This window comes from Puma concolor, chromosome A2, assembly GCF_028749965.1.
Source record: "Puma concolor isolate L17-30 chromosome A2, mPumCon1.1.hap2, whole genome shotgun sequence".
Lineage (NCBI taxonomy): Eukaryota > Metazoa > Chordata > Mammalia > Carnivora > Felidae > Puma > Puma concolor.
The window spans coordinates 49,625,613-49,649,578 of NC_141668.1; the positions used below are offsets into that span (position 1 = coordinate 49,625,613).

Below are 23,966 nucleotides of genomic sequence, written 5' to 3' on the forward strand. Positions count from 1 at the left end.
AAAGGAAAACTATATTGTTATAAATTTCAGGGTGAAGTGGTTTGGAAAAAAGACCAGAAACTTCCAGCCTCTTCGAGGGATCTGACTGTACTTTTCTGTCACTATGAGACCTGGTATCTCCTGGTGTATCAGCATCTTGGGGAAACCTGCTCTGGTTTTTTCCAGGCCAGGCTGATCCCTACTCTGTGTTTGCACAGCATGTACCAGTCTCTTCACTAGACTGGAGAGAGAGTATCGCGAAGCACAAAGCTAGGGGCGCCTGGGTGGCTCACTCAGTTGAGTGTTTGACTTTGGCTCAGGTCATGGTCTCATGGTTCATGGGTTTGAGCCCCGCATCGGGCTCTGTGCTTGACAGCTCAGAGCCTGGACCCTGCTTCGGATTCTGTGTCTCCCTCTCTCTCTGCCCCTCCTCTACTCACACTCTGTCTCTCTCTGTCGCTTGACAAAATGAAACGTTAAAAAAAAAAAAAAAGCACAAATCTTGGCACACAGTAGGAGCCTTGTAGAGGTTTGATGAACGACTTGATGATGTTACCTAACTGTACATGGTCTTTCATTTCCTGGCAGCAGTACCTCCATGACACATCCATGACAGTCTTCTTATTAAGGGTCACGATAACTTGACACATTATCATGAAAGAACAGTCAGCTTATCATTGACTTGAACAAGGGGATTGGGGGAGGGGCAGAGTTTCTAAGAAACTGGTATCCTCCGTAAGCAACCTTTCCTGAGCTACGTTTCAAGTTCTCCCACTTTGCAGGAGCACTTATCATGAGCTAAATTGATATTAATCTCAAACACTTAATAAAATAACAGCAATAGAGTTCATAATAATGACACTTGGCACTTTGCATCTAAGGATCTCAAAGGATCTAGTCATGGGCTGGACACACAAGCAAAGAAGCCATTGTGCATAGCTTCCCTGTGGACACAGTTGATCCTATCATTAGGTTCTGAGATTGAGACTGTGGCCATACTATGTGCATAAACACACCCACTGCCCACAAACACCCCCAGACATCTACATGCTAAGAGGCAAAAGTGATAAAAAGACGACTGGCCCCAAATGCACCCTTATCTGTATTAGCTGGGTCAAACCTCGAAACGCAGATTTGTATTTTGATACACTTGTTTTATTAGGATATTTCTTCCAACCTCGTTCTTGCTGTATTTGTAGATATAAACTGGAAATTCCATGTCTGTTCTTTAAAGGCATGAAGTGTTAAAGGGCTTATTTTTCCTTTAAGTTCATTCTGAAGGAAATTTTGTTTAGGCTTAAACATACAGGAGTTTGTATATAAGGCGTCACTTCTAAGGCACTTTTCCCTTCCTTGGCGGCCTTGCATTTGCCAACGACAGTGACTTGCTCAGTTTCCCATATTATTCCCCAGACAGCCCTATTCCTACTTCCAAACAAATGTGGTATTTGGGGTTTCAAGTTTAGAATGTAATTTGGTATCATTTCAGATGTCTTCCTACAGCTTAATAAACATCTTCCCCAGAGGGACTTGGGGTCTGATTTTAATTTGTGGTAGGGTTATGGTCACAGTAAATGTCAATTTTAGCTATCGACAATAAGCCCTACTAGAAAGAGAAATTGTAAGTGAATGACAGTACATTTACAGGACGTGTGCCACATTATGCTTGCTCATAGGAGTTGACTATTCCCTAAGAAATCCTTTCACTGATCTGTAATGAAAGTCTGGTTTCTCCTCAGGGCTCTGACTGTCAGTCACTCATCGGAAGAGAATGTGCCAATCTGTAGACCAGAAAAAGTTACAGTGAAGTAACCAAGCCCTCCATGATATAGCTTTGAATCCTAATACCCCAGCGACACGTCACTGTGTCAGCCGGGTGATCCTGGGCTGTGTCCTCAAGATCTCCTCAGAGTTTCTATTTCTTCATGTATACAATAAGGTGGCTGAACCAATAATCTTCAAGGACCTTTTCAACTCGAAAGTTATGTAATCGGGTATGATCAAGGGTGGGTAACCTGCCTCGTGGAGAAGCTCAAAACTATTTATTTTGGAGAAGCAGCACGTCAGTAGGGGATGGGCTTTCCTCAAAGGTGGGACAAATGAGTAACTTGTCACTGGCCTCTCTTGGACATTCCCTATCCTTGAACAAAAGGCAGGTTCCAAAGATCACTGAGTACAGGTCATATTTAGCAGAGTAAGGCAGGAACCAGGGGTGCTGAAGGGTAGGAGAGGAGGGAGGTTTCTTCTCACATGTGAACAAGGATCCTTTTAATTAGCATGTGAAATAAAGGTTTCACTCTTTTGTGCATCAAAGTTAGTCACATATTATTAAGCAGAATACCATTCTTTAGGAGAGGTAGGACAGGCCCTTAAATAAGCGATTCTGTCTGTTCAATGTGGTGCCATCAGGCCCCAATGGATTGGGGAAAAAATGGGCATTCTGAGAATGACAAAAGTCTTCCAAGTCTGACAGTTGTCGGGAAAACTGAGTAGTAAACGCTAGCTTGACCTACCTACTAAAGAGCTAAGATAGCATTCCCTAAGTGCCTATGTTGAGCCCTATGGATGATCTTGTCCATGGTGCCTGGGATGGTTAATTTTGTGGGTCTACTTGACTGGGCCATGGGCTACACAGATGGCTGGTTACACATTATTTCTGGGTGTGTCTGTGAAGGTGTTTCTAGAAGAGATTAGCATTTGAAGGGGTGAACTGAATAAACCAGATTCTCCCTCCAAGGGGTGAGTGGGCATCATCCAAGGTGATGTGGGCATCATCCAAACTACTGAGGTTCTAAATGGAATTTCAATAAAGGAGAAAAGTTGAATTATCTCTCTGTCTCTCTCTGTCTCTATGTCTCTCTGTCTCTCTCTGTCTCTCTCTCTCTCCCTCCTTTCCTCCCACCCTCCCTCTTTCTGCCTGATTGATTGAGCTATGACATCAGCCTTCTCCTGCCCTGGAATGGATACTTACACATCAGTTCTCTTGGTTCTCAGGCTTTTGGACTTGGACTGAAATTTGCACCACTGGCTTTCCTAGGACTCCAGCTAGCAGACAGCAGATAGTAGGACTTCTAAGCTTCCAGAATTGGCATAAGCCAATTCCTTACAATAAATCATATATAATATGATCGTATAATAAATTATATATAAGTGATTATATATGTAGCAAATTTTATTATATATGTATTCCATATCCTATTGGTTATTTTTTCTCTGAAGAACCCTGAGTAACACAGTGCTCATCTTTAGGCTCTTTTCTCTAGGAAGTGTCCCATATTTCTTTAAATATATTGGATGCAATGAATTAGTGGAATCTAGGCATTAACTCTGACATCCCTCATCCTCTACTTCCAATCATTCACTATGTTTTATCTACTCTAACCCCCAGATAGACCTGGAATCCATCCACTTGGTTCCATGTCCATTACCAAGATCCTAGTCCTCTGCACTACAGCCAGAATGATCTCCATGAACCAATGATCTAATCATGACTTTTCCTATTCAACGTTTTTCCATGGCTTCCCTCAGCATTTGGGATTTAATAAAATCATCCTTTACATGGTGTACCTCTTGATGTCTATAGTACTACTTTCCAACCTGACTAGATGTGTTTTACCCATCCTGGCTTTCATTCAATCCCTAGGATATGCCAAGCTCTTTCCTACCCCAGGGCCTTAATACATCCTATTGCCTTTGCCTAGAAAGGCTAGCCATTTGCTCTTCTGTTGACCAGTTCTTATTCATCCTTTAGGTCTCAGTTGAAATATCACTTTCTTAAACTTTTCTCTGACCCCCAAACTAAAGGTGCCTCTTATTTAGAGTGTCTCATAGCTCTGTATGTTTTTCCTTCATGCAATGTCTAATAATATGTTTATAGGTATGATTATTTATTTAGTTTCTGTCTTTACCATTACACTTCTACCTCCCTGATGGCAGGGCTATATATCTTTTGACTGCCAGAGGTAAAAATCATTCTGATTTCCTTTAACCACTGGGAAAATCTGTGCTTACTTACTGAAATATTCTACCCCATTTGGATACAGGAGGAAAAATACCATAATATAGCTAGAAAGAATTCTAGAAGTTAAGAGGATTGATCTAACATAAGTGTATACCACAGTATTTGCCTACATGCTATTAGTAATTGATCTTTCCACCTTTCTGAAGCTGGGGGCTATTTCTTTTGAGAAACACAAAAGCAAAAATGCCAAATGGAAATGTCCATTCCGGGGCTTATAATTTTTGCTTTAGGTCAATGTTGAAGCACTCAACTGTTCTTATGACAGTTAAGTGTTTTCCATTTTTGCCAATGGTTTCAATTGTTGAGGCTCTCCAGATGGGTCAAAACCCATAACTTTTATGTAAGGTTCCCAAGCGTTTAATATATATGCCAAGAAAACCTCTTCAGTTAAAATAGGGCATGAAGAACTATAGTTACATGTGCCTTGGACTGCTTTCCTTATAAGGTAGAACACTGAAAAAAGATCTTCTGGGTTTTTTACTCAAAAACAAAGTAAACAAAATCAGTGATGTCAAAGTCCAGTGTGGCTGAGAAAATTCATTTCCTTAATATGGTGTGGGCTCAGGAGTGATGGGGAGAGAACGGACATCCAGGAATGATGGTCTGCTGCAGGCTTCTGGCAAACTTTTTGGCCTATTGGTTCACAGCCAGTGTTTTTCTTCATAAATGAATTCCACATCTTTATTAAGTTAAGTATTTCTTTTTTTATTATTATTTGAAACATACTTTAAATATTTTGTTTTATGACGTCCTGGAAATTGATACAATTCCTTCCAGATCAAGGAAGATGGAAAAATCAATTACTTTTTTTTTTTTTACACTGGGAGTGATTATACAAAAATTATGCCCCAATTTATCCATTACTATGAATATCATTTGACGTCATGTGTGAACAACACAAGACAGCCAGAATTAAAGGCGTCTTTCCGATTAGATGAATCAGTTACTTTCACAGAAAAGCCCTAATGGTTATTAAATAGAAATACACCCCTAGTGTGAGTTGATTTGTAGAAAACTATGTCGTAAGAATTACAGATTTTTAAATTGCAATTAACCTTTTATAAGAAAAATCCCCGTAAGAACAAATCAGAAGACATCAAAAGCCTGACCTGAGTGTCTGATGTCAGATCCTTTACACAAACAAGTTATGGTTTGCAATCCAGAAACTGAATCTTATTAAAATGAATTTTATCTGGCATAGATGGAATTTCAATGTTGGCCTATTTACAGATGAGTTAATGGGGTTTATCCAAAAATGGAGGAATTTTTAGGGTCCTTTCATTCATGAGAACCATGGTTCAAAACGCAGAGGAGGACTGAGGGGAAAACATGAAGCCCAGCCCTCAGCAGAAACTAGAGTTGCCTTCCTCACACTCTTCAAAACCCAGTTCTCAAAACCTCCTAATGGGTTTCACTGTTTTCTTTCCTGTGCTTATCATAATCAGGGAACCACACATTTGCATCTCTAATGGACCCTTTTCAAAAGTGTGTTGACATTTCAGTAGGTTTTGAATAGCTCTTAATGCTTCTCTCAATTTGGTCAGATGCCACAGATCTCCTTATATGGATGGGTCTCAACATATAGACTGTCTGCTTTACTCATGGATTGTTGTGTGTGTGTGTGTTTTTTTTTTAATCCCTGGGAACCTATCTTAATTATACTCTTAAAAAAGTGAAAACTCAGAAGTCAGATGACTCAGAAAATGAGTATTTAGCTGGATATCCACATGCAGGGACAGCATCTTAACTACCTCTGTGAACTCAGACACAAGTCAAAAGCATCATCCCTTGTGTGGTAAATTCACTTTTTGGAGCTGCTATTTTTGTCAAAAGGAAATAGATATAAATAAGACCATCAAGATAAACATAGGTTAGGGGAGAAATCAGGCAGGGAGCTCATCATCTGAGCAAAAACTACACCACATTTTTTTTACTTCTTGCATTTTCTACAAGAACTGAGGACCCAGAGGGCTTGCAAAGGAGCAATTTCAGTCCCACCTACTTTCTGTGGCTTCAATAAAAAATGCGATCCAACAGAAACACAACTAAAATTATTTTTTAAGTTTGCTTTTTTAACTCAGTTCCTGCTATGTTTCAGGAACGGGGGCTGGGAGTGAATAAAAGATAATCCTGGCCCTTAAGAAATTCATCAGGAAGGAAGGAAGGAAGGAAGGAAGGAAGGAAGGAAGGAAGGAAGGAAGGAAGGAAGAAAGAAAGAAAGAAAGAAAGAAAGAAAGAAAGAAAGAAAGAAAGAAACTCATCATCTATTAAGAGAACTACACAAGGCAAGTAAGTATAATGGGTGTAATGGGAGAACCCCCCCACCCCAGCCACAATGATATCTAACACCATGGGGGTTTGGGGGGAAGGGTCCTAGAAGAAGAAATGAAGGAACTGCTCCGGGAAAGAAGAGATGTTAGCTCTGCACTGCATGTGTGTGCACACACACACACGTGTGTGTGTCCATGTATGTGTGTGTGAGAGAGTAAGGGAGAGGGAATATTGGTAGTAGGGGCTCCGATCTGAGTTAACCATCTGTGCAAGGCGGGTTGTTAAAGTACATCAACATAGGCCAAAAGTATATTAAATAATTACTGATGTTCATAGCTTAACGTGAGATGAAAACAATCTCTTTGGATGGTACCAATCCCTACCTAGAAATACAGGCTCTCTGCTGTGCGTTCACTCAGGCTGATCCCCTTGTAGACGCCAAATTGAGAAATGCATATATTTAGAATTTTTAAAACTGATATTCCAGTATTTTCTGTAGATGGCTGAGTTACAAACTACGAGAACCATTTGATAGGCTATTCTGCACTATTTGATCCTTTTTGAATTAGGGGGCAGTGGAATAAAGGAAGAGATTTGGGGTAAGTGGGAGCAGGGAGGTGCTGGGAGCTCCAGGCAGGGGCTCAGCATTTTTCAGAATCAAAGAAGCCCTTCTTGGCCCTATTATCCCTATATTAAATTGCGTTGGAAAGGGTAAAAATGCAGCGAGAATTTGGCCCAACTTTTACTAATTCTGAAGCCTTTTCCAAGACAGAAAGTTGGTATAACTGGAGTTTTCTCTCCCAGATTTCTAGTTTCCATTTCTTACTTTGAGCTCCATAAAGCTAGATGGGTATGAGTTAGGGGTGGGTATATATTTTAACCATCACTTTTATGCAGCATTTTCATTGGAGGTGCCCGAAAGTAGTTTTCTGTGTTTCTTGTGACTTTTACTCTCCCTTTTGGATGCTGCTTTTGCAACAAATTAACTTCAGTTCCTAGGGAGGAAGGTCCTAGCTCAAAGCACTGTGTCAAATGCTCCACTAACAAAATAATCCATAATAACGGATTTCCCCATTATTTCTAGCACAGAGTTAAAACATACAGATTTAAAGATAGGAGTTTTTTGTTTGTGTGTTTGTTTTGGGTTTGGGGTTTTTTTTGTGTATTTTACTTGTGTTTTTTTTCTTTTGGTCTATATGACTTGAAACCTTTTGAAAAGTAGGTTGTTGTCCCCTCATTTCTAAATCAATATTGGCAGTCACTGAATGCACCCTTTCTTTCAAAGGAAGGAAGGAAGGAAGGAAGGAAGGAAGGAAGCAAGCAAACCTTGGTGATCCCAGCTTAACTATGAAAAGGAAACAAGACGGCATGAGACAAGGTAGCTTCGAGCCCACGCCTTCCCATCCAGACTCTTTCACTTGCTTGCAGCTCTCACTCAAAACCCACTCCTTCTGTGCTTTTGCATATGAAAAATGAGGTTGTAAAAGTGTCAGCCGCCTTTTGACTAGCTAGTAGGAATAGCTAGTAAAAGCTAATTGGAAGCCATTTCATCCATAAGATGTACGGCTCTCAACCGATCAATCCCTGGGTCCTTAATCTGTTGCTCCTGAGTTTCCTCAGGCCGGTAAGAATTCTGAAGTGTGGAGAAGCTCTAAACCAGCTTATCAGATCGAGAAGCTATAACAGAATTCAAGTTTCCAAGACCATTCCCAGCAACTTGAAAACCTCAACCCATGCCCTGCCTCTATAATATATAGCATTTCCACACTGTGGCTGTTTTAATAAGCCAATGGATATTTCGCTCCAATCTGTTTGCTTTTAGTGGGCTTTCTTCCCCTCTCCAAAGAAGCTGGAATTATGCTGTCAGACAAATGACTAGAATAACCGTGCATTGCTCTAGACACCGATGAATAAAATATATCAAATGGTGCATATCCCTAGAGTGTATTATTCCACTTAGAAAATGGTATAATTGACTTTGGGTAGTGTAGGGGGAAAAAATCCAAGTATTTTTGAGTTGTAGGGTTATTTTCTGGTAATTGCCCAACTTGAAACTTTAGTTTGTCAATCAGACAGTTCTCTTAGCCTTATAAAGGGTTTTTTTTTCAGGGGGCAGGGGTGGTGAGGGGGAAGAAGAGGTTATTGAAGGAGAACTAAGAAAATGGCTAAGCCCCACAGGCCTTTTTTCTTGTCATAAAGTTGTTGTCAAAAAGATTCGCTATTATGTCTGGGATGGGTGAACTCCGTGGCATTTTGCGTTCAGTAAAAATGTCTCAAACCATTTTTCAAACATTTTGAGGTTTGGCAAAAACCTGAAATCCATCTTGCCAAGCACTTTCCCCCCTTAATTCTTAAACCCATGTGTCTTTCAAGGGAAATTTAATCCGTATGTTTCTGATTCATTTACACTTAACTCATCAAAATGGTGTTTTGTAAGAGCTATTTGATGTTCAAGAAGTCTTATGAGCTTCTCTTTTTATAAGTCTGAAAAGTCTTTCTTTCTGAGAACCAGAAAATTGTATTTTACCAGCTGTAAGCCAAATGATTTGAGCTGTGTTAAAAAGCAGGAACCTGCTGAATTTAGGAGGCAAAAAAAAAAAAATTGTGGACACGATGCATAAATAAAGGTCCTCACATGTCTGCCTGCTCATGCATCTGCCAAAGACCTTTCGGACTCCTTCTTCCCTGGAGAAGCCTAGACCGTGGGGTCTAAGAACAAGCTAAAAACTGACTCGGGGCACAACTATGGTCCTAGAGCAAAAATTCCCATGGGTTCCGAAGATCCCCAATAGAGAATCCCAGCTCAGAATCAACAGAAGTAAAACCTGGTGTGTTCCGTGAGATGAATCTATTACCTAGGAGATAAAATGGTCATTGAATTCCAGCACTAGAAGAGACTTATGAAATTTGGAGTCTCAAGGGCTCCTGAGAAGAGGCGCAGACGTGAGTTAAGGGAGCAGCTGTGGGCCAGTGGGGGCTCTGTCTTCCATGCTTGGCTTCCAAATGAGAGGATTTTCCAGAAAGTACTTGGAGAGTAAATCCAGTTTAAAATTTGTTTAAAAACAAATACCTGAATTTTATATGAGGACCCCAAGGTTTGGGGAAGGAATCCTGGAGTGTTGGGACAGAACTGGCAACATGCCCCGGGTCTCCTGACCATTGTCCATCATTCTTGTGACGTGTCTACCATGTCAATGCTTTTCCAACTCTGAACGTAGTTCATTAGTGGGTCAGTTGGTGAGGAATTGGTAAAATCAGTTCAATCTGACGTGACTAGTATCTCAGAAAAATGAATAGAATATCAGATATTCAAGAACGTCATACGCAGTAAAAATTAAGTACTGTTTCATCAAACTACACACACACACACACACACACACACACACACACACACGTAAACACACACATGTGAGGATACTGGGCTACAAGATAAAATATTTCTTACTGTCGTTCATATCAAAAAAGTTTCAAAGCCACTTTACCAGCTGCAAAACAAGACACAACAAAAAAAAAAACATGTTTCTTTTACTCGTAGTTCAGCCATTAGCAGTTTTCAGTTTGCCTCATTAAAGACCACACGGTTAAACAGACCCAGAATGATACTTCTCACCTCACGGAGGAAATCCTATGAATCACTAGCCTATTGCACCAAAGATGGTTATTTCACAGATGAGGAGAAATGGACAAAGAACAAATGTGTGGTGGAGGCAGGAAGGGAGGGGGGCCAGATATGTAGCCGAGAAAAGAAAGGGTCATCTTCTTCCTGAGATGATTTACAAATGACAGGAATGATTTCCAACTTGCATCCTGTGCAACAGCACAGGGGGAGCTTCAGACATATTAGCACCAGCATATTTCCAAAGTGCATTTTCCAAGCACTTAACAATCATTAATTAGTTAGAAACATCCTTTCAAGGTCGGGAGGCATAATAGTTCATCTTCACACAGCAGAGCTTTGGAGACTTCAGGGAAGCCGAATTGTACAGCACCTGGATAATTACTGTGGGAAGATTAATTGGGTTAACTGGCTGTGAAGAATCTTGTGATAAAGCATTATGAAAAACACTGCCCCCGTCACACTGTGAGATGTCAGAGCTGGCATCCTTTGTGCCTAACAGCTGAAAGCTGCCTCCATGGGAAAGGATGCAAAGTCATTAAAACAACTATGAATTACCCTTTGCTCTCTCTCTCTCTCTCTCTTTTTTCTTTTTCAGAATCGTAATGAAGTGACAAGTTTTCTGTGGTCACAGAGTGCCTGAGTCTCTTTGGGATTAAAGTGCGAAGTGGGTTGTGTTGGGAATTGTGGTCTAAAACCGGTCCCTAGGTGGGCAGGAAGAGGGAGGAAGCAGCGAGTTTCAGAGCCCAGAGGTCACATCCTGCAGGTGGGTGGGTGCTGGTTCTGGGGCGGATTCCAAACTCTGTCCTCATCAGACACGCACTCAGTGCAGTGAGGGCTGGTGCAGGGAGAGGGAGGAAGGCGAGAGTGGTGGGAAGCAGAGAGCCAGACTCCTGGACGGTTACCCCATCTCATTTATGGCCCAGGGACAGCACGCCCCACCCACTAACGAGACACCAGGGAGCTTTTGGCCGGAGGTGGAAAGCGAGCTATCTTGTCCATTTATTTCCCCGTCCCTCCCTCCAGACCGGAGGGTGGAGTCACTGTACTGCTAGGTGCCTGAATGACTCTGAGCTTCTCGAAGCCAGCTGGTCGGTCTCCCCTGTGCCCCTGCTCATCTGAGTCTTTCTTTGCTCTCTCCCACCACATCCTCCCCAGGAGCCAGAACTCAAAAGAGGCCCGAAAAAGCATACGCTTGAGCAAGAAGATGGAGCTCTTGGCACTGGGAAACCCAATGGCCTGGCGGGGCAGACATGTGTTTCTCACTGCATCCGAGCCAGGCCCTGGCCCTGCCACCAAATAGCTTTACGATAATTCATCTCTCTGCTGTATGGATACTGGATAATTCACCACATCTTCAGGTGGCCTCGATTTCTGAATCTATAAAATGAACGGTTCCGCTGAAGGATCTCTAGGGTTCCTGCCTTATCGATGCATTTAGAATCATGGGATTATTATTCTACCGCTAAGAAGTTCTGGATGGTGAGAGGGAAGCCTAACGAGCTGACGTCCCCTGTGACCTGTACACTGAAGCTTCCTCGTTGCCCAGGATGGAAGGAAGAGGCCAGAAAGCAGCCATGTTCCAAGCTAGGTCAAGAAGGGAATTCAGAAAAATGGTGTGGCTAGAGAGAGGCCACTGTGCAATCGTGTAAGGGTGGATACTGCCTGAGAGCAAAGTGAAGGCGAAAATGCAACGCGAGAGTAATTTACATCTACATTTACACTAAATGGGTTTATCATAATTGCTGTTATTATGATTAATTCCCGAGGAATTAAAGAAGATCAGCCTTTTATTGCACTGCGGCTGAGCTGACTGAAGTATTCAAACAAATAAGAAGGTTAAGAAGACACAGATGCAAAAGGAAACCTGCTTTATGCCATCTAAAAAAGAAACCTACTACTTAACTAGATAGAGGTGGGGGTTGGGGGCGGGGGGAGTGGGTAAGACCTGCCTCTTCTTGGCACTGAAATAAACTGCTTTACAGAGAGATCTGAGACCTCATTTTCTGGCCAGTGAAGAGGTCTGGTGACACAGAACAGGGTCCACAATAGGACTCTCCTCTCCCCTCTCCTACTGCTCACAGTCTCACCTGCCTTCTGTGACTCAGTTTACCTGTCGGGGAAGGAACTGCTGAATGACAGCATTTCTCTTTACCTTACTGATGCCCCAAATGTATCATCATCCAGACTTCCAAAAATGTCAACTGGTCCCATTTGGTCCCATTATTAAATAACTAACATTTACTGAACATCTACTATGCTGAGTGCTTTATAGTCACCATTTCATGGACCCTGTCTCGTAGATGAAGTAAATGTGGCTCAAAACTTTCAACAGACTGTCAACAGTCACATAGCTAGCAAGTGGCAAAGCCAGAGTTGGAACACAGATCTGACTCCAACACAATTCATAGGGCACAATCACATGGGCCGTATCAGATTTCGAATCAACGGGTTCCACCTCTGACAAGAGCTTGCTTCACAGACCTTCCCTTAGCAGTAACATGGACCCCACCGAGGGCAGAGTGGCAAAGCCAGGGGGGCCGCCAAGAGGTCCACAGGCTAGACGAGGCCAAGCTGGCCTCTTTGCCATATCAGCACATGTCCAGCTCAATAGGACTTCAATTCTTCAAAGATCTTTGATTTAAAAGGAAAAAAAAAAAAGTCCACGGGCTCCTAAAACACAGCAACTCATGGTAGGCATTCCAGCTTATGTAACACAGCCCATTGGCCTCATTTCCATCTCCCATTAAGATGAGTGATTGAGTCTGTGCATTAACAGATACCTTGGCATTCATTTGGAGCCTTATTATTATTTTTTCCAGGCTTTGTTTTTTTGGACACATCCAGTTCTATTGCAGTCATTCAGACGCCAAAGAAAGAAATCATACATAAGGTAGAATTCAACTTTTGGTATTCTGTGGAGGAAAGGAAGACTTTGCTGATAGCTGGATGGGCTTCGTCTGTTGTAGAACTACTGTCACGCTCTCCATAATGACTGCGGACTATTGATTAATTCTTCTTGGGGACAGTGTTGCTTCATCAGTCATTAAATAAGCTTTCTTGCCAGCGTAAGTGCAAGAAGAAAGATGTATGGACTTGTTATAAAGTGTATATGTACTATGTAGTGGGCTTTGGAGTTCTAAGGCAGGTCAATTTCAGTTTTCAGGGATGTAAGTAGCCAGGGAACCCGGTTTGTTGCAACGGAGACTCATGAAATACATAAATCTCTAAGCACTGGTGGTACTCTCTAAGAAGACTAGGAAAGACTGTTTACAAATCACACAAAAATTTAGACCACAGAATTTTGATTGGCTTCACCCACCCTGATTTATCAATGCCACTCATTTTCTTTCCTCCTCTCAGCTATTCCCCACATCCCTGGACTATGATCACTCATTCAGGTACTTGCACTCACACCTTTCTGCAGTCCAGTGCAAAGGAGTCCCCTCCAAAGGTCAAAGGCCCATGTAAACCAGACAAAAAGGGAGCAGAAAACAGAAGCCAGTGTTCAAACCACTGCTTCTTTTTTTTTTTTTTTATGTTTATTTATTTTTGAGAGAGAGAGAGAGAGAGAGAGAGACAGAGCGTGGGTAGGTGGGGGGTGGACAGAGTGAAAGGGAGACACAGAATCTGAAGCAGGCTCCAGGCTCTGAGCTGTCAGCACAGATCCCGACGCGGGGCTCGAATTTGCGGACCACGAGATCAGGACCTGAGCCGAATTTGGATGCTTACCCCAACTGAGCCACCCAGGGACCCCGCTTCTTTTTTTGTTTTTGTTTTAAGTGCAGTTCCAGATTTGACTATCCCACTTTCTATCAGGCACATGACAGTGCTCATTCTCTCTCATCAGTCCATACTAATCTCTGCCTCTTAATGACCTGGCCTTCCTGACCAACACTTAACTAAATAAAATGCGAGAAGACATTTTTATCACACAACTTGAAGCGGCCTGGGGCCCGTTTCCCAGCATAGACTCGGGGATCCTCGAATGGAGCCCCGGAGGTAACGTTTTGAGCCCCATTACCGCTACATGATTCCACGAACCTCGCCATCACAGTACTTTTCCACTTGCCACCTTTGAAATCCCCTTCTCTTGGGTCCCCAAACACCATTTGACCACCAGAGAAGACACACGAGGGGAGACAGCAAGCTTAAGCAGCCTCGCCCAACTCTCAAGATACACATTGCGCCCATACGGCACTCAGGTCCAAACCCCGTATTCAAGCCAGGAATGGAATCCAGTTCTCAGGAGCGAAATCACTCACCTCCATTACACTTCATTTCCCATTCACGAAGCCACAGCTGAGCATGAATGAGGACGTAAGTCTTCTCCCCAACCTCCCCCGTTTTCATCTCTCCCTCCACTCGGGGTGCTGGCAATTTGTCAGTCCTCACCTCGCTTTAATGCGAATGGTGCCTTTGCTTCTCTCGTACCTGATATGATCTCAGACCTGCTTGCTTTTCTGGATAAAAAGGAGCATAAGGGAAGACAGGCAAGCGAAGGAAGAAGGCTGAGTGATGTGTGAACAAGCGGCCCAGTTAGAGTCTGAAGTTGGTTACCTGCACAGAGCCTTCTCCCAGCGAAGCCTTTACGGCTATTCTCATTGTAGTAGGAGCTAAGACTTGACTTCCTGTGATCCCACTGCACGCTGTGAGTGAGATCTTAAAAGAGATCTCCACCCCTCCCAACTCCCATGGTAGGCATGGTTACCCTCATTTTACACAGAAGATAGAAACTATGGCACAGTGAGGTTTTAAGTGGCTTGCCAAAGTCACACAACTGGTAAGTGGAAAAGTGACTTGAACACAGGCACCTTTTGACCCCAAAGGCCGTGCTCTTTTCAGGAAACCCTACACTATTTCTCTGATCAATAGATGCTTGACCCCTGGTGCCAGAGATGTATCCAGCAGGGCGAAGATGAGAGGGCAAGAGGAAGAATGCGGCGTTTAGCACTGGCTGTGGTTAAGCTCAGGCATGGACAGTTGGCATTTCTCAGCTCCGTGCCTGCATACCGAGGGAACACGTCTGTGCCTCTTCTGTTGTGCCATCAGAGCCTTGCCTTGCCTCCCCCTTCACCTGCTAACATGTGAGGCATGGTCCCAGGGACCCCTATGGAGAGCAAAGGGGCCATTCAGGCCATGCCCCAAAAGAAGGTGAAACATAGACAATGTCACCAAGATTCCCCACTGACAAGTGCTGACCCGAGGCCCCCAACAGTCGTGATGGTGGTGCAAAGTTTGCCAGTGATGATGAGATAGACCTAGTGTGGCGTGAACTCAAGGGGTCAGAGCTTGTCTGGCCCTCAGTTTGCACACCGATAAAAACAACACACACGTAAACAAATAAAGCCAGAAAAACTGAATAAGGGCCGTGGATCACAGCAATGTCCATATTCTGGCTGTGATATTTACTATCGTTTTGTAAGATGTCACCGCTGGGGGCAACCGGCTAAAGGTACGTGGGATCACTATTACTTCTCACAAATGCACACAAGTCAACAGTTCTCTCAATAAAAATGCCAATTACAAAAACAATACTCAAACCAAAAACTTCAAACAAAACAATCTCCAGACAGTGGAGCTGACGATTCTTTGATTCTTACCCTTTCGGGCCACCCGGGGGATAAAGTGAGACAATATTCCTCTGACCCAAGAGCATGGCTGGGCTCACGCTCCTTGCCCTGCCTCCCTGTCAGTTGTAAGCAGGACATTTCTGATTATGGGTGAACAACTCAGAGCCAAGTCAACAGAGATTGTAATGCTCTAAAAAAAGAAATCATGCCCTCTTTATTCCTGAAGAGTCTCAAGCACACATTTGGCACTCATCAAACTTTGCACAATGACTAATAACCTTCACCGGTGGTTTCGTTTCAGCTCCGGATAATTCTTCCCCCCAGATAGGCATAGTTGTGGCCCTTCTCCCTATGCACAATTAAGCCTGGTCCAGAAATACTTTACAATAAGGCCACGGCCCTGGAATTTGGCTGAAGAATGGGGATATTGTTTGGGAAAATCATCTTTCTAAGAAGCACAAAAGTTTTGCCTTTCATATTCTCTGAAGTTTTAAAATGTAGCCTGCAATCTCAACTAAAAACTTGAGTTTGCATTAAAATGACTGAACCTGGGGAGCCTGGATAGCTCAGTCGGTTAAGCGTCTGACACTTGATTTCAGCTCAGGTCATGATCTCACAGTTCATGAGATCAAGCCCCCCACCTCCATTGGGCTCTGGGCTGACAGCACAGAACCTGCTTGGGATTCTCTCTCTCTCTCTCTCTCTCTCTCTCTCTCTCTCTCTCTCTCCCTCTCTCCCTGCCCCTCTGCCCGTTCCTTCTCTCTCTCTCTCTCTCTCTCACTCAAAATAAATAAGACTTAAAAAAATGTTTTTAAATAAAATTACTGAAACATATCAAAGAGTCATGTAATCTTTTGGGGGGAACAAATTCATTACAAATACTGTTCTGTATCACTATGAGTGAATGAAACATACATGTCTGCTGCACTTTCAGCATCATTTTATGCATCTGGGAAACTTGGGGAAACTTGCAGGATCAGTGAATTCTCCCTCGCTATTCTGCCACTCTTTTTGACAGACTCACCTACATAATCATCTCTCTTTGAGGACCCCTTGCAGGTAGCATCTGAAAACCTAGGCTTTCACAAGAGGAATCATCATGCCAAAAAGCAAAAACAAAAAACGATCTTCAAAGTGGAGAAAGACATGTTTCTCCTCACCCTCCTCCATTCATTGAAGGCACGAATGCATCTTGAATTCAAATGTACTTTCCTCTGAAAGGCTATGCCAAATACCTTTTAGCAAAACTTTTACAGACCACGGACACAGACACAGACACAGAACTTTCCAGCTGGAAGGGACTTCAGAGACCATCTCAGATTGGTTCCACACGTGGGGGAGGGGCTTACAGCCCACCTTGTCTGCTCCCTCATTTCAAAATGAAGCCCAGATGCTTTAAGTGATTTGCTCAAGGTCATCAGGATTTGCACTCAGGCCTCTTGACCTCCACCACACCATGCTGTTGCTTCCAAAAATTACCTCTACCTTCCCTGCCCCTTCCATCACTGCCCAAAAAAGGAGAGAGGGAAGAAGATCCTTAAAAAGTCACGATCAATTATATGCCAAACATGCAGTCAACAAATAAACGTAAACACCTCTCTGATACATGCCCCAGGCCTCATTATGCATCTCACTGTATGATGATCACAGTGAAATGAGCAAAGAGAAGTTTTGGAGTAGCCAGGAGTCAGGACTGCTCTCAGGGGGGCCGGGTCTCTAGTTGCAGAGGGCTTCAGTTGGTAACTATATAATGATGCCGGATGGTTTCAGAAAGTTCTCAGCCTGAGCAGTGCAACACAGCATTAAATATATTTTATGACACACACAGAAATGTGGTAGTAATTTTCAAAATATAAGTCTCTTTCTCTGGGTACACAAGATCCTGGAAGCATTAAGAACAGCATCGTCTGCCCTTCTCTCCATTTATTTAGTGTTAATTCCTGACTCGCCAACATTAACTGGCTGGGTCCAGACAAATCAATCAGGAAGTTTTCATCATCTCTCCCACAACCCCGGCATATCACCTTAAAATTAATTCAAGAACACAGAAGTCCCAGCGATAGCACTGGCTTAAGTTGTCACATAAAACAACAGAAAGTTAAAATCCTCAGGCAAACGCACAGGCACTGTTCACAGGAGCTGAAATAATGGGCAAAAGACGGCCGCTACCTCGGCCGTTCGGCATCTATTCCTGTAAAAGCCTACAGTCTATTCTTAATAATAAATGCAATAGCACACCACACCAAATCCTTTTCCAGGCATTTGCAATTCACCAGTTACACTGAGAAAGCACCCCCCCACGCCGTCACTTCACTTCGACCTTCTAAAAAGACAACCGTTTTGAGCCATTTAAGAAACACACACACACAGAGAGAGAGAGAGAGAGAGAGAAAGAGAGAGAGAGAGAGAGAGAGAGGGAGAATATCCTGGTGGAAAATAATACACAGCTGTGATAATATCATGTTTTTTTAAATACCATAATATAGTTTTACTTTTAATAATAAAAGATAAAAAAGGGGCGTCTGTGAATAATTAGAGATTGCAGTCTGAAGCTAGTTACAGTCACTGCAATTGATAATAAACTGAAAACCCCTTGAGAGCAGGTAAATGCTTTGCATCCCTGACCCCCTTGCTCTCACATTACTTAACTACCCTGCGGTTCTTGCATTACATCACCATTGAAGCGATTGGTTCCTGCATTTTAACTCTCTCCCTGTCTCCTCCGATTAGGAGCGACACCGCCGCAAAGAAACTTCGCCCGAGTTTGCTCTTTCTCGCTTCGCTTTTTATTTGTGGCCTCTTTGCTCCTGTCGCTCTGGCTTGCTCTGCCTTTTTTTTTTTTTTTTTTTTTTTTTTTTTTGCCCAACCCCGTCCTCGGTTCAACTCATTCAGGTCGCTGTGCTAGAACAAAAACTCTTATCAAAGTGAAAAGAAATGCCTCTTCGGGACACGAAGAGGAGCGGAGGGGCTGGGGAAAGAGGAGAAGGAAGAAGAGGAGAAACAAAGACGGGCAGAAAGGGGAGAAGGGGAAGAAAAAGAAGAGAAGGAGGGGGAACGAAGACTGGAGAAAAGAAGGTGGTAGGGGCAAAAAAAAAATTCTATAAAATCGGGAAAAAAGAAAATAAAATTAAAAACAAACCTCATGGACATCACTGAGGCTGAATTCCCTCCTGAGGTGCAGAACATGAGAGCTCTGGAATGAGTATGTGTAGAATTTGAGCCAAAGCTTAACTAGCCTGAGTGAGTCATATCCTTCCCACTTGATTCCAGGCCAAGCGATGATGTAATGCGCTGGCCCTTCTCTTGCGCCTAGCTCTGGCTCTCTCCCTCCGGCTCGCTCACTTGCTCGCTCTTTCTCCTGGGCTCGCCCTCCTCCCCCTTCTCCTTTTTAGCTCAGTGCTGGTGAAGTCACCATTTAAATCTGGCAGAACTGAAGCAAAAACTTCAATGTAACCAAAACAGCCCCAGGCCGAGTTCCAGACTCAGGGAGCCTTCGTGGTGCAATTGCCCTTAGAAACGAGTAAACAGAGGGGGAAACAGTGCCGCCTGGGGAGGGCCCAACAGCTGCCTCGTACTCAGAGAGGGACCGGGGGTTCTGTGGTCCACTGGTTCCGATTTAAACACAATATGCTGGTTACAAAAAAAAAAGAAAAAAAAAAAAAAAGGCCCCGCGTTTGGAAACAGGAGTGGAGACACCAGCAGAGGTGGAGTCCCAGTGGGTGAACCACCAGGTTGGAAGGACAGGGCTTGACCAACCAAGACAGGTCCCCAGCCCAAGCTTTCCTTCAGGTGACATGGTTTCCATTGCTCAAGGCTCCTTTTTTTTTTTTTTTTTTACTGGAGCTGGATGGGATTTTCTGTCACTGGATGCCAACCACCGGCCCTCCAGAGATTTCTCACATCTGACCTCCCTGTCAGCAAGGGCAGCCCCACTTTGGGGCCAAACACGCGCCTGCGTCTGAAGCCATCAAGAACTGGGAAATCATAGTGGCTTCTCCCCCCGGCCTGTGCTGGGCAGAAGGGAAAAGGCCCCCCTCCCTGGTCGCAAAACACAAAGCTTGTCTTTCTGAGATTAGCACCCCACTCTCAGGTGAGCTGTCCAAGGAAGAGGGGATTAAAACATGTCCATCCTCAAAATGAAAGACAAGCTATCCGTTCCTCTACCTGCTGGGGGTGGGGTGGGATGGAGGGGGGGGGGACCAGTGCAGGTGGGGCTGTCTGTGAGTTTAAAAGGATACAGGGAGAACAAACAGTATGTGTGTCTCTCCTTTAATTACAGAGTGAGGATAAACCAGCCTGGGGTGGTGGTGGAGGGGGGGTGGGGGGGGTGGGGGGGAGTCAAACATCACTTCACTAACAGCAGTGAAGCCCTTTCAACTGCAAATTCTATCCTTCACTTCACACTTCTGCCCAGGACTTTACCTAGAACAGTCCAGAGACTCGCTGCTTTGTTAGCACAACTTTTTCACCCTACCTTCTCTCCCTTCAATCTTCCTCTCACCCTTCAAAAAAAGGGAGAAAAAAATGTGATTTTGAAAAAATGGGAAGTTCACTAGAATTTTTTTTAAATACCACAAAAGCAGAAGAAAGGCGTGGGGTTGCAAGGTTTGTTTTTTTTTTTTTGGTTTGGGGGTTGTGTTTTTTTTTTTTTTTTTTCAAAAATAATCATAGCTTTTGCCAGAGTCTATTGCCTCTCATTGGTTTTGTGACCCATGAACTGAATAGGTGCTACAAACATTTGTATCGTCTCCTGTTGCCAAGCGGAGAGGATCCCAACTCCTAAACTCCGCAGTTCAGAGAAATCTCTCCGTTTATTAAAGATCTCTGCTGCTGGGGACAGGGCTGTTAATCTGAGTCCCTTGGAATTTAAATCACAGCTTCAGGGAATATTGCCGCACTCAGGGCGAAGAGTTAAAAAGCAAGGTTTGCCCAGCCGTCTGCCTGACCCTGGGGGCTGGGGTGGGGAAGAGCTTTCTCCAGCCGTCTGCCTGGAGCATGACATCCCCAATTGATGCTGATGCCACAGTTGCTGCTGTGACACCTTTATCAAGGCAGGCAGCTCTGAATTAAAGGTGATCAGCCGTAATTACAGCTGGCGCCACTGAAGCCTGTGGCCTGACAGCGGCAAATGTGGTTGTTATAAAGTTTGGTCCACCATGTCAGTGGCCTGTATAACTCATTTACGTCTGACTCGCCAAGCAGCTCTTGATTTTTCTTCTGATGCAGGGAATAAATAAAACAAACTCTTCAATCACTCCTACGAGCCTTTCTTTCCACTTCGAGGTAGGTTGACAAGATTTTATATAAACTACCGTCTCCCTTTCACAGGAGCCATTGACCATGATGGTTAATGTAAAGCTAAGGAGTCTGCTTTTGCCTTCTCCGCTCTCTGCAACACCCTCCCCCCCCCCCCCCCCCCCCCCCCCCCGCCATCCTCACCTTAGCTTTCGTATTTAAATGTTTTCTTTACGTTATTATTTGAAGCACCTCAAAATGGATATGCGGTAGAAGTTTTCCAAACTGCCATCTTCCTGTAACCTCAATGGGAAAATGCTCCGTCTAGGATCTTTCTTAGACAACATCATGGGGGGCAGGGTGAAGCTGCTAGAAAGAGGGTCCCTGTCCTTTTTTTTTTTTTTTTTCCCAGTGAAATAGGTAAAAGGACCCTGCGCTCTAGGTAAAGATGATATAAAGGGATTACATTTTCTGTGTAAGTAACAAAGGGAATGACAGCTTTGGCCAAAGCCGGGCACAGACTTCTGAAACACAGCATCTTCGCTTCTGCCAAGAGAGGAGGAAGGGGCTGGCTGGGAGGTTCCAAGACGGTGAGTGTGCCTCTGATCAGTGAGTGGTGCGACCAAGGGGTTCAGAGCTTCTATAACCCAGCCAGACTCTGAGAGCCCTGTACCTGACGACGATGCCTCTACAGCAATAAGGTGCCAGGACACAATGGCATTCCAATAAAACTTCGCTGGAGTGCTGGCCTGAGCTGCAAACAGTTTCAGAGTTCAAAGGGGTCTGAGTATTTACATTTGCACTTGCCGGTCCAAACGTAAGTACCCGCCCTGCCATTCCACAATCAGGCATGTTCACTGGCTGCTGGTTTCTCCCCACTTGAAAGAAACCCTTCTTTCCCATTTTCCTTCCTGTGAGCAGCTAATGATAGAGAATATCCTGTTCCCAAAAGGAAATTCCCCCCAACTCCAGAGCTTCCTTTTTCACCCATCTGGCCCTCTCGTTGACTCTCCCTCCCCCCCCCCCACCGTCCCTGCAGCCCCCTCCATGTCCTAGCCACTCTTCCGAAGAAGGAGGACTTTGCAGATAGGACTTGTGAGATGCTGTAATTCCAGCGGGAGCCTTCTTGAAAGTAGCTCCCGGCCAGCAGGCTCGGCCTCCAGATTAGCTGGCTTGCTCAGGAATGCTTGCAACACCCTCCTTTCCTTGTCATCCTTGGGGAGAGGGTGGTGGGTACCGCGCAGCTGTTCTGTGTAACTCACTCCCATACTCCCAGCTCCTGATGAAATGTTCGGCTCCAAAGAAGTAGAAGCCTCTGAGATTTGAGCTCAGGGTTCAGAATGCATTTGGACCATCTCCAAAACAACCCACTAGAAAAGGCGCAGCTTGGATGGCAAGACTGAAGGGCGCAAGGGCCGACTAAAGTAAACTGTGTGCCTGGGTGAATTTCTGAGCTCAAACGCCTGAAACACACAGCAAATATAAGAAACGATAGAGATCCTTCTAGAGAGAGCTGACTTTTTCTTTTTTTTTTCTCTTATAGGTTTGAATTCATTCTCCTTAAGGAAAGGCATATCATCTTCTTTCAGACGTTGTTTTTAAAATTTGACCCATGATTCCTTCGGTCCCAGGGGAGATTGAGGGGCCAGATAATTTCAGAGTTAAATAAGCTGTAATGACTATCACATGTACCCAGCCATAAACCTAGTATTAAAAATTATTCAGAAAAAAGTGGCATCTCTTCCTTTTTTAATTTACAATAACCATCCAGGTGGTTTTCTAAGGCCTCCTTTGCAAATTGCTTCCAGCGAACCTTCCGGTCACAGACCACTGCACACCCACGTGGTGTCATTCAGCATTCCCTTCAACTTGGGTGTCCCGTGTTTTCACAGTGGACAGAGGCTGAGGGGCTGTCTGGGTGACCTGTGAAGCATGCATCCTAACTCTGTGCTAGCTGGATCGGCTGGTTTAGATGGCTGGGCCTGCTAAGCCAGCTCCTAGCACTCCCTGGAAGAAAAAGAGACTGGGCCACCCTTGGTTACTTTTGTCTTGTACCCACTGCAACCCCTGCAACCCAGGCCCGGCACCAAGTCCTCTCAGGCAAGTTGCTGCCCTTTGCTGAGGCCGGACCTACTTGTAAAGTTCTGAAGTGGCAATGTTAAATGTGGCTCGGACAAAGGAATGCATTTCTAATGGTGGAGGCATCAGGAACTTAGGGGTGGGTATGGAGAGATTATGAGAGCCCTTCGATCAGCTCTAAAATATTATCACTGATGCTGCCTACTCATAGCAGTTTCCCCTAACTTCTCCATCTTTAAAACGTATATGTCATTTAAAAAAAACCCAACAGGGGCGCCTGGGTGGCTCAGTCGGTTAGGCGGCCGACTTCGGCTCAGGTCGTGATCTCGCGGTCCGTGAGTTCAAGCCCCGCGTCGGGCTCTGTGCTGACGGCTCAGAGCCTGGAGCCTGTTTCGGATTCTGCGTCTCCCTGTCTCTGCCCCTCCCCTGTTCATGCTCTGTCTCTCTCTGTCTCAAAAATAAATAAACGTTGAAAAAAAAAATAAAATAAAAAAATAAAAAACCCCAACAGTATATGTCATTTGTATCATTCAAACTTACCACAGCGTCTGAAAGGCCATTGATGCCCAAGGAATATTTGTTGAATAAATGAATGGTGAATGAATGAATGAATATGCTCCTCGGCTCAGGCATTACTTTCTCCACGAACGCCTTGCCAGACTATCACGCTGGGGTAGGACTGTCCGTTTCTCTAGTTTCCCATGGCATCCTGGACGATATTCTATTCCAGCAACAAGCCAGTTATGGAAAGTACCTATTTCCATGCCTGTCTTCCTCACGAGACACTAGCTTCTTCAGGGCAGGAACTGGCCTTATCCATCCCAGCATCCCGAGCACCTAGCAAGTGCCTAACTCACACATAGTAGGTCCTCAAGAAATGTGACTGGCCTAGGAGTGTGTTGGCAGCATAGGCTGTTCTGTCTTCCCTGAATATCTCCCCTCCCCCAAAGTCCTCTTTCCCTTTTGCATCCTTAGATCTTTTTCTGTGGCTTCCTGGAGATCTGGAAACTGGAAAACCTAGAATCATAAGAAAAATCCTAGGAAATGTTCTGGTTGCCTTTCTCTATCCCTGCACTATGCCATTCCTTCTTGAAGGGCCTAGATCCTTTTTGCTCCCCTTTTCCTGGATCCACATGGCCACGATGCCAGAATGGGTACCCTGAAGTTTTGTATCGGAGCAGCTGACGCTATG

General features: G+C 44.2%; 1 protein-coding gene across 6 annotated transcripts in view; it reads right to left on the minus strand.

Annotated features, from left to right (window-relative positions):
- Positions 1 to 23,966, minus strand: part of CREB5 (cAMP responsive element binding protein 5) — a 404,427-nt gene that overhangs the window by 114,069 nt on the left and 266,392 nt on the right. Inside the window, exon 1 of one of the 6 annotated variants that reach the window (XM_086693684.1) lies at positions 18,600 to 18,758. The exons of the other annotated variants lie outside the window; for them this stretch is intronic. Within the exon in view, the coding sequence (XP_086549810.1) occupies positions 18,600 to 18,646 (47 nt within the window). The 5' untranslated portion in view covers positions 18,647 to 18,758. Of the gene's footprint in view, positions 1 to 18,599; positions 18,759 to 23,966 lie in introns of those variants that run through there. 6 annotated transcript variants of the gene reach the window in all.